This window comes from Microplitis demolitor, chromosome 2 (assembly GCF_026212275.2).
Source record: "Microplitis demolitor isolate Queensland-Clemson2020A chromosome 2, iyMicDemo2.1a, whole genome shotgun sequence".
Classification (NCBI taxonomy): domain Eukaryota; kingdom Metazoa; phylum Arthropoda; class Insecta; order Hymenoptera; family Braconidae; genus Microplitis; species Microplitis demolitor.
Window position 1 is genome coordinate 14,660,730 of NC_068546.1, and position 11,909 is coordinate 14,672,638.

At 31.6% G+C, this 11,909-nt stretch overlaps 1 protein-coding gene across 1 annotated transcript; it reads right to left on the bottom strand.

The window, feature by feature from the left end:
- Window positions 1-4,781: 4,781 nt before the first annotated feature.
- LOC128667352 (uncharacterized) lies at window positions 4,782-5,789 on the bottom strand. The gene has a single exon (XM_053737018.1). The coding sequence runs from the start codon at window positions 5,787-5,789 to the stop codon at window positions 4,782-4,784; it is 1,008 nt and encodes a 335-aa protein (XP_053592993.1).
- Between the last annotated feature and the right edge of the window lie 6,120 nt (window positions 5,790-11,909).

An 11,909-nucleotide genomic window follows, 5' to 3' on the forward strand; every position in this document is an offset into this window, starting at 1 on the left:
ATTTAATCGTCAAAATATAAGACACCACTTTTATAGAGCAGTTAATTTCCTACAGAAATTTGTATTGGGCATTTTATAATAGTCAGTTATTGTCGAGTTATAAAATTCATAAACATTAATGAAATTTGTCTTAAAATGATTAAACTTTAATCGTCAATATCATTGAAATGGTGAGGTTTACGAAAAAAATATAAGATACCTCTTTTGTAGAGTATTCAATTTCCTACAAAATTCTTTCCGAATATTTTTTTGTACAATCAAATAATGATGAGGTATGAATTTTTTTCTATTGGACTGAGAAAAAAAAATAGAAAACTGCGATGCGGAGGATCTTCCTATGAAAATTAAAAGCTCATATTTGGTGAGAATTTTTTTAAGGTGTCTAGCAACCCGTTTTTCGATCGCATTTGTAAAAAAAAATTGTTGATTTTATTGACCCACCCGAACATATATATATATATATAAATATATATATATATATATTAGGGTGTTTCAGAAAAAAAATTTTTTTTTCTTATGGTCTCAAAAGTTAGTCTTAGGTATAAAAAAAATTCTCCCAAGAAAGCAGCTCGAAATCTCAATTCTACTAAGAGTTCAACGAATCCTTATTTTCCCATTCAAATTGCATGTAAAATAATTTTTTCTTGTTTCTTAAAAATAAAAGTATTAAAAAATTTTTTTTCTGAAAATTGAAGCACACAGTTCTGTAGGAAATTAAATTCTCTAGAAAAAAGCTTCTGATGGTTTTCTCCGGAGAACTAACAGAAAAAAAAGTTATGAAACTTTAAACTATATTAAATAGTATAACTTTATGTTTCGATTATATTAAACAGTTTTTTAAATAGAAATTTAGGTTTTTTCATATGCACTAATGTTATTTGTCAATTTTTTTTTTAACACATGGGAAAAATTTTCCTTACTTTCGCAACAGAACTTTTTTTTTTAACTGAAAATGCAGAAAGAAAAAAATTTTTATTTCTTAAAAAAAATATTTTTCTTTCGAAATTATTACGCAAAATAAGTAAGATTTCAGAAATCTTTTTAAAACACCTTACTGATTATACATAGCATATAGATTCACTATATAAACTTGTACACGTAATAAAATCCGGAAATTATCTTTACGTTAAGTTTTTCAATTCACTGTTGTTTCAAGCTTCATAGCTTTTTTTCTGTTAGTTGTACGAAGAAAACACTTACAGGTTTTTTTGTAGAAAATTTAATTTGCTACAAGATCACGTACTTTGATTTTAAAAAAAATTTTTTTTAAATACTTTTATATATAAAAAACAAAAAAAAAATTTTTTACACGTAATTCAAATGAGAAAATTAATATTGATTGAGCTCTTAGCAGGATTGAGCTTTCAAGCTACTCTTTTGGGAGGATTTTTCTAATACCTAAGACCAACTTTCAAGACCATAAGACTTTAAAAAAAAAAGAAATGTTTATTTTGAAACACCCTAATATATATGTATATGTTAGGGTGTTTCAAAATAAGCATTTCTTTTTGTTTTTAGAGCCTTATGGTTTTTTAAAATTATCCTTAGGTAATAGATAAATCTTCCAGAAAGGGTAGCTGAAAAGCTTAATCCTGCTAAGAGTTCAACCAATATTAATTTTCTCATTTGAACTACATGAAAAAAATTTTTTTTTTTGTTTTTTATATATAAAAGTATCTAAAATCTTTTTATCGGGTATTAAAGTCCGTGGTCTTGTAGTAAATGAAATTCTCTACAAAAAAGCCCTAAGTGTTTTCTTCGTACAACTAACAGAAAAAAAATTTTGAAGCTTGAAGCGATAGCGAATTGAAAAACTTACCGTAATGATAATTTCCGGATTTCATTATGTGTACATGTTTATATGGTGAATCTATATACTATGTATAATCAGTAAGATGTTTTAAAAAGATTACTAAGATCTAACTTATTTTCCGTGTAAATTTCGAAAGAAAAGTATTTTTTTAAAAATTAAAATTTTTTTTCTTTTTGTATTTGTAAATTAAAAAGATAGTTCTATTTTAAAAGTAAGAATAATTTTTCCCATGTGTTCGAAAAAACAATTGACAGATGACATTAGCTCAGATGGAAAAACCTAAACTTCTATTAAAAAACTAGTTAATATAAAGAAAACATGGAGTTATACTATTTAATATAGTTTAAGGATTCATAACTTTTTTGCTGTTAGTTCTCCTGAGATAACAGGAGCTTTTTTGTAGAGAATTTGATTTCGTTTAAGACTATGTACTTTGATTTTAAAAAAAAAATTTTGTTAAATGCAATATGAATGAGAAAATAAATTTTCATTGAGCTCTTAGTAGAATTGAAATTTCTAAGTAGTTGAATGAGAGGGTTTCGAAACCAAGAATCAAAACAGCAACCTACCTTACTGACCTCAGATAAGCGACGATCGTTGGTAATGTAGATTTGATTTTACCGATATTTTGTGCTGTTGTAGGTAATGTAGATCTATTTTATCGATATTTGGGGGCCTTTTTTAATTTATATGGTAATGTAGATTTGTTCTTATCGATATTTGAAGCTGTTATCGGTAATGTAGATTTATTTTATCGATATTTGAGACCTTTTTTCATATATGTGGTAATGTAGATTTGTTCTTATCGATATTTGGGGCTGTTGTGGGTAATGTAGATTTATTTCATCGATATTTTGGACCTTTTTTTTCATTGATGATGACGTAGATTTGTTGAGACTTGCCCATGATAATGCAGGCTTGGTTGAAGCATGGTTGATCATGGTAACGCAGATTTAATCGGAACCTGATAATGGTAATGAAGATTTCGTTGGGCCCTGTTTCCGCCGATCGATAAAAGCAGATTTTTGGTACTTAGTGGATATTCAAGAAATTTTTAGTATATATATATATATATATATATATATATATATATATATATATATATATATATATATATTTGAATTTTTTACTGTTTTACGTAGGATTGGAGGGGATCGAACGTTTGAGAATCATCTCGAATTTTCTACGCATAAATTGGTGGGGATATATTTCTTTCATTCTGGATCGTTCTAGGCCTTTTAAGAGCTGTAAGGGGGGGGGGGTTTATGGCCAAATTCCGAAAGTTTTTCTGAGAATATTTTTTATTTTATTAGAAGTAGGGGGTTTAACGGTTGATTTAACCGGTTTTGAACCAATCATTTTTACTCTGTGCTCCCACAAAGAATATTTTCTAGAGGGGGTCACCATTATAAAACTCATGCTTTTTTCTTAAGTCCTCCTAGTTGTAGCTGTGCTAAATGGAGGAACTAAGTGATAGTGAAAAACATTTTTTACGTATTAGTCATCCGGGTATGATAGACACTGATGAAATAGTTGAAAATTATTTTGGTGACATATGTCCAGAGTTTATTGGTTCTTTTCTAAGTGATCTATTTTCTTATTACAAAAATTTAGATATAATCAGAAGCAAACGAGATTCATCGTGCCCAAGTTGCATTGCTCTGAAAGATTCGATAAAGAATTTATATAAAATCATTTAATATCTTGAAAAATTAGAGAGTCGCATAGTTGATAAATAAATATATAACAATGGAGTATATAGTGGATTTCGTTGGTTATATAGTTTCCAATGGAAAATTTATTGTCAAGGAACTATGTGTAGTTGATATTTATAACCTAAACAATGCAAATGGTGTTTATCAGTGTAAAATTTGTGTATTCAAACCACCTATCCAGTACACTAACACTGTGATTGTGCAACAAAGTGAAGAGCAAGATGGGAATCGTCATGGTATTCACTGGGATACTGGTGATCATCCTTATGAATCATTGCAACCTATGGTAAAACAACTAGTTCAGAATGCACGATATTTTTATGTACAAGGGCCAACAATGCAAAAACGACTCGAAGAAATGATTGATTATGCAGTCCCAGTTATTGATTTAGAACAAATGAGATTTTTTTCGATTGATAATCTCGAAAATATGAACAGACCTCGATGTGAATTCAGATTCGACCACACCAAACTTGGACATGCTTGTTCATATGAAACTGTTCAGCAGCTAAAACAATGGTTTTTGAAATATTGGGGCTGTAATCCATCATATAAGAAATCAGTACAGTTATTCTATCAACTATCAGATTTGAGAAAAATGGATGCAGCTGACATCGCTTGTCTTGATGATGTGTTCATTCTCCAATTCGCTCGATCTCAAATATGATTTGTCTGGGATAAACTACCAATTAATTTAAAACAAAACTTTAAAATTATAGACTATAAGTTTTGCATTGAACATAATTCAATTACAAGTCCTGATTATGATGTCCCAGGAATTCATCTTTATCCTTACAAAAAAGATTGTACTAAGTGTAAAAAACTAAAAGATGCATTAAAATAATTATAAATGCATACTTAACATTTATTTCAAACTTATATAATTATATGTACTTTTCATGCTGTATTAATTGATTATGTGAATTGGGTATAAGCAAAAATAAAATTTATTAAAACATATTTTTATTTGTGAAAAATTTATTTATTTCTTTTAACCTTGTTATCTAATACAATAATTATTAAGTTAATTTTCTTACAGTACTACGTAATGGATTATATTCAATAATACGATCATGCAGAATTTAGCAGTATGCTGACGTCTGATCGGAAAACTGATTCAAATTCATTTGATCATTTGATTCAAATTCAACACGAATGTCAACTGGTCCAGATTTGATTGATTCATTTTGTTTTGAACAATTAATAATGTAGAGTGATGCTTCTTCCAAAAATCCTGCTTTAGTTAACAATGGTTACTGCTCTTTATTATAGTATGACGTTTGAAAATTAGTATACATATCATACAATAAAGCATACTGATTGCGATTAATGTTTAGATTCAAATTTCCATATGGATAACTTTGAGAATTGAGGAAAACTTTTACATCTCGGATATTACAATGATCAAAGTGACTGGAATTTTTCGTCACAATATTTTTTCTTGCAGTTTGAAATCCTAGAACCAAATATCGTGGTTTCTCCAATTGCGTCGAAGTTTTGATAGGCCAAACATGTTTCGTTGTTTTCGGAAGTAGTGGATATTCATATAATTGCCATGTACGGTAGCTTAATGGAATAGCTGGATCATTTGCGATAAAACTGAGTGCTTGAATCTTCTGTTTATCCGACATTGTAATGTATGGTACATTCCATTCCACTTTATTAAGAACTATTTTAACTTTTTCAGCAGCCTCTCGAGCAGCAGGTGTATGTAGATATGAGTTAATATCAGTGTTTGATCTTATGAGAATTAATTCATGCTTAGCATTCATAACAATTCGATTATGATCTTCAGCGAATCCAAGTAATAAACTCAGCAGTATAAAAATATCAAAATATCCGTCACCATTACTCAATTTATCATCAGTTTGTAACCACCCGGCGTTTTCCATTAAATTAGCCTGTCCGGGAGTTAAAGATATATAATTCTTCATAAGACTTGTAATTCCAACATTCTTGCATCTATCAATTTCGATAGCATTCAGTTCGTAGCGTATTTCTTCAAACATGTGACAAACGGCCATGTTAACCAACTCCATAGTTTCACTAACTACAGTGCCATCTTCTTTCGTAAATCTCCCACAAATATGTAAAGCACTCTTACTCGGTAGTATGCATAAATCTTGATGTTGAATACTGATTCTTATTTCATCACTGTTATTAAATGTTGTTGAAGCATAAGGTTGATGTGAATGAACCTCATAGTGAGAAATCGATTCGTCGAAGATTATTGGTTTTTGGATGTTTAAGATTTCCGCCATGGTAGTATAATGCAGCACAAATTGATTTTTCTTATTTTACCAATCTTCCACGTAATTTTAATCCCAGACTTTTGAGAAATTGGGCGTTCTGAGATGTTAGCACCCTGACGGGGACACGACGACTGATGGGCTTTAGGCATGATGCTTGACTTTTATAACTACCTCCAATTTTTTTATCAAATACAATCCCCATTATTTCACTGATTTTATATACAATCTTATTGTAATTGTTTCACCACGAAAATTCACCGAATTCCCATCTTGATCGACAATTCGCAGCTGAAGATTGTGTATTGACTGTACTGCGACTGGTAAGTAAATGATGGGGGATGGTACTTCGATGATCTTATATCCTGGTGCAATACTTGGGAAAAACTCATGAACTGTGTGAACTTTACGGTTATTCATATATGCACCAGTAGTAATATTGCACTCAACTCGCAGTGCATTGATTTTAAGGATTTTTATTGGTAAATCGGATTTGTGTAGAAGGTATGGCGCAAGTCGACGATTTCCAAATCCCAATAATGATGCGATAGAATCATTCGGCTCAAAATTTACAATTTGATTACATTTAATTTCACTATGTAATTCATTGTTATTTGCTCTGATACTTAATTCTACTCCCTCAGGTAATTCCTTTATTCAATACTTTTCAATGTCACGTAGTTCATAACATCCGGTTGGTATTGTTATAATTTTATCTGCTTCCTTTCCATTTATGCTGGATAAATACAACTTATTACAACCTTCATCGATATTAGGTATAGAATTGAATGTTAACAACTCTACAAGCCCCAAGACATAACTTTTCCCAGGCAATAATTCAATGGGTGGAAAATATTGAGCTTCCAATGTGGAGGTCGCTCCAGATAGTGTTAACGTCAACGAATCAGCCATGAATAAACACATTTTATACTCGTCTCATATATTAGGTGTACAAAAAAGTTCTACCCGTTTTTCAAAGATGGAGTTATCTAACAGCTATTTATAGGTTAGCTATGAATACGTATATGTACATGCACAGCTGTTTGTACTCTTTAAATTCATTAAACTTTTAATATATTAATCTTCGATATATATATTTTTTTATTAAGTTAAAAATGGAAGTAAGTAATGAGCATATCCGCCATTGTCTTTTATATGAATTTCATCAAGGAAAAAGTGCTGCTGAAGCTCAAAGAATAATCTGTGCAACTTATGGTGACAGTGTTATTGATGACAGTACTTGTCGAAGATGGTTTCGGAAATTCACAAGCGGAGATTTTAATTTAAATGATAAACCACGCTCTGGAAGACCTTCAACAATCAGTGACGAGAAATTGGAAGAATTACTAAATCAAGATTCTGCACAAACACAACAAGAACTTGCGAAAAAGTTAAACGTTACTCAACAAGCTATTTCTGAAAGATTACATGCTTTAGGTAAGATTCAAAAAGAAGGAAAATGGGTACCTCATGAATTAACTCCAGAACAACGAGAGAGACGAGTTGGCACCTGCCTGTCGTTGCTTTCATGACATAAAAAAAAAAAAGTTTTTTGTGGAAACTTGTAACAGGGGACGAAAAGTGGGTTTACTATGAGAATCCTAAACGTCGAAAACATTGGGTAGACCCAGGACAACCAACGACATCAACACCAAAACGTAATGTTTTTGGGAAAAAAATATTGCTTTGTATTTGGTGGGATGAGTGGGGCGTGCTATGTTATGAGTTACTCAAACCAGGAGAAACCGTTACTGGAGAACGCTACAGTTGTCAATTAAAAAAATTAGCAGATGAAATCAACAGTAAAAGACGATTTGCGGGACAAAAACCTCGACCAGTGATACTGCAGCATGATAACGCCAGGCCTCATAGAAGTTCAATCGTCCACCACACTATAAATGATTTACAGTGGGAAGTTTTACCGCACCCGGCGTATTCACCAGACCTTGCACCGTGTGATTTTCACCTATTCCGTTCATTGCAAAATTACTTGGCTGACAAACACTTACAAAATGAAAACGAAATGCAAAAAACAATAGATGATTTCATTTCGACAAAAGATCAAGCCTTTTATCGCCGTGGGATCCATCAGTTGCCTGAGCGTTGGCAAAGGGTAGTAGATGCTGATGGTGGTTATTTTGATTAAAATTTGTATTTTATTTAAAATTTTTAAATATATTTTTTTTTGACAAAAAACGGGTAGAACTTTTTTGTACACCTAATATTTATAATTGATTATTTAGAAATCTGAGACACAAGTGTCCACATATGACGGTATCATAATCTTGATATTTCTGATGATTATATTTCACGCTACCAACATCGAGATATTTCATGAGTTCATTTGGTGGTTGAAGGTTGCCAAAACTGTCAAAATAAATGACGTCATCACCATTCTTCTTGTATGCAACCCAATGAGTTCCAACACCATTTTTATCATCTAGATTTATGATTGCTGATTCCTTTTTCGATGGACTAGATTTTGGTAAATTATTACTCATGAAAACACCTCGGAAATATGGAATTTTTAAATCCTTTGCATATTTGATTAAATCAAAATTGGTCAGAGCTCGATGAGGTAGCGTTACATGTTTTTTGAAGGAGGACTTAAATATAATCCCATTCCAGACTTGTATGGTGACAAGTATAACCCTTTTCCCAAGGCTATAGCTTCCATTGTTGAATTATGCCGTTTAGTCTCCTCCAATTCACGTTTAGCAGTCTTGGCAGCATTCACAGCTCTAGCGATACCAGCAGCGCCCCCAGCTAATGCACCAGTAGCACTTAAACCAGCAAGAATTGGTATTAAAAATGGTAGCAATCCACCTACTTTTAGTGGTGGTATGGGTAATACACGCGATGATCGTATATTTTTTTTCCCACCAACCATTTTTACAGCTTCACGAGCGCCCCGTAATGCAGACTTGAATGGTGAAATGAGTACACCGTCGTTCATCGTTTTTTAAGCTGATTTTATAATTCGTCGGATGGGGACAAGTCGTTTTTTTTTCTTTACTGTCTTTTTCGTCTTTTTACTATTTCTCTTAGACTCCTCCCTCTTTATTTTCAACTTCTTTTTAACTGTAGCCATCTTTTTCATGCCCATACCCAAACTTTTCTTCACTCTCATGGTTTTATTGACTCCCCAAGCCACAACTTTTTCACCAAGGCTAGCATCTTTTGCATGAAGACGTTGTAGAGCTTTTTCAGCAAGCGCTTTATCAGCCTCATGACATGTTGCCATATTGTCAGCACGATTCTTAAAGTAAGCAATGTCATGAGCTTTACATGCTCTGTCCAGAGGATTTATACCTGGATCACCTCGAGCTAATCTTTTCGTTAATTTTGTACCAGGTCCACAATACTGATATCCCGGCACATGTAATTCTATAGGTAGTTTATTTATAACACTGTTGATAAAACCTTTGCCACGCTTAGTTTCAACTTTACTAATACGTCTGCTCTTAACCATTGCAGATCAATGACTAATCTCAATTGTATAAATACTTGGTACTTATAAGCGTATTGTTGAGTCAGAATCAAGTCATCAGCAGATTAACATAGTATTTAGTGTCATCTAAAATAATTCGAAAATGAAGTTTGAAAAACAGACAGCAAAATTACCTGTGATCAATTTTGATCAAATAATTCAAGGTGATGAGAAAAACATTCAAAAACGTCTTGGTTCACTACTACCAAATACTGTTCGAGCAGTCCTTTGTGGGCCATCGAACTGTGGGAAAACGAATGCACTCCTTGCACTAATTACTCATCCTAATGGTTTGAGATTTGAGAACATTTATGTATACTCTAAATCATTGAATCAGCCTAAATATAAATTCTTAGAGTCAGCACTACAGCCTATAGAAGGAGTTGGATACTTCCCATTTAATGATCATGAATCAGTTGTTAATCCAGATGATGCACAACCGAATTCGCTTATGATATTCGATGACGTAGCTTGTGAGAAGCAAGATCATGTCAGAGCATATTTTTGTATGGGGCGGCACAAAAATGTTGATAGCTTTTATCTCTGTCAAACCTATACACGTATACCAAAACATCTGATACGTGACAATGCCAATTTTCTTGTACTTTTCGTCAAGATGAAATGAATTTGAAGCACATATATGATGATCATGTGAATACAGATATCCTCACAGTGAATTCAAAAATTTATGTTCAGCATGCTGGAATGATAAGGAAAGTGATAATAAACACGAATTTGTTGTTATTGATAAGGATAGTGAATTAAATAATGGACGTTATAGAAAAGGTTTTGATTGTTTTATAAGTATAAATTAATCATACCCTATACAAATTGGTCCAGTCATAAATAACATTCAAGTGTGCAAACATGGCGTGTAGAAATATTTCTCAGCAGAAAGATATGCTGCTTCAGATATCTAAAGTTAGTGATGCAATAAGACAGAAGCATAAAATATTAAAAGTTGATAAAGATACTTCTGAACAAGCTGCAAATGAAATGTTTAAACCTATAGTGACGCCGTTAATGACATTAGTTGAGAATTCTAAAGTTTTCAAACATGAAATTAAAGAAGAAGCTGTGGAAAACTTTCCGTTGAAGAAACGCGAACATAGTGACTATCCGAGTAACTATCAAACTGTTTATACTAATGACAGTGAAATATATGATGGTCAAAATACTTTCGATGACTTAAATGGCTGTGGTGCTAGTACCACCAACTTGGACGAAACCATTATATCAGATCCCCCAATCTCTGCAAGTACACCGCTGAGATATCATAGCTCCATCTCCAAATATATTGAAATGTTAAATAAAACAAATCCTAAAGGCTTAGATACAAGATTTGGGATTCGTAAAAAAAATAATCAATTATTTTTTGAAAATTCACCTGTCCAATTTCGTGATAATACAATTTCAGTGAATCATCAAAGTTATGTCTTATCACCGGGACTTATAGAATTATTATTTAAAAGTGATCCACATGAAAAATCTATTACAAAATATGATTTAGATGTATACCATAAACTGATCATTTTCACAAACACACACAGGAAAAATTATGAATCCGAAAGAAGTCTTTATGTTGAAAGGAGTTCTAAATATATTAAATATATTGCTGACTATGTTCAGTCACCAATAAAAAAGGGTAAAGGACTACCAGACTTAATGACTGTTTCAAAGAAGCGAAAATATGTGGATTATATTTATTGGGATGATCCTAATGAACTCATAGATCGCCTTCGTCTATTGATGGCATCTCAAACAGCTGGCAACTCTAGCCATTCGAATGAGATAATTTCAATTATTAAAGAGCTGCGTGAAGCTGAAATTATTTATTAAGAAAGACATTGACAATAATTCATCATTTATGACATAATATTCGAGAGGAAAGGGTCATCAAAATGGGTATCGATATATTTGGACGTGTATCTTCCCAATCGAATCAAACACAATTTAAAGGTTGCAGTAGTGGTGTTTTATACTACTCGATTATACTTGTCAGGCAAGCTCATTCTAATCTCATTATATTTAATACAGTCTAATTTATGTTTTTCTAGAGAATTTTCAAATCTAAAATGACACAGGCATCTTTCGCAAAACCATAATTTATTTATACTTTTTGATATTTGACTTTTGACTAGACGTGATAAATTTTTTATTAAAGTGAAATGGAACATTGGTCTGTAGTTCTTAAGATTATCATTGTCAAGATTATTATTATTATTATTATTATTATTATTATTATTATTATTATTATTATTGTTATTATTATTATTATTAATATTATTATTATTATTATTATTATTATTAGCTTCAATCATTAATAAATAAATTGTAGGTTTCTTACATTGATAATTAGTACTTAAGTATAATGGTGCTATTACACTAGATGCTCCATCTTCTTCTTCATTCTTAGTAAACTGGGGTTCAAGTCCGTAAACATTTATCTTCAAGTTGTTCAACTTTTCAAATTTTGGAATGTCTTTGAGAGTTATAGGGAAGTGAATATTCTTATAATTAAAAAGTGTGTTAAAATGTGGATATGATGATGTCCTTTCTGGATGAATAGTTTCAGCACCATATACAGCAGCAGTTACGCACCAAAGGAAACAAAATTCATCATTATTTTTGATGTTGATGAC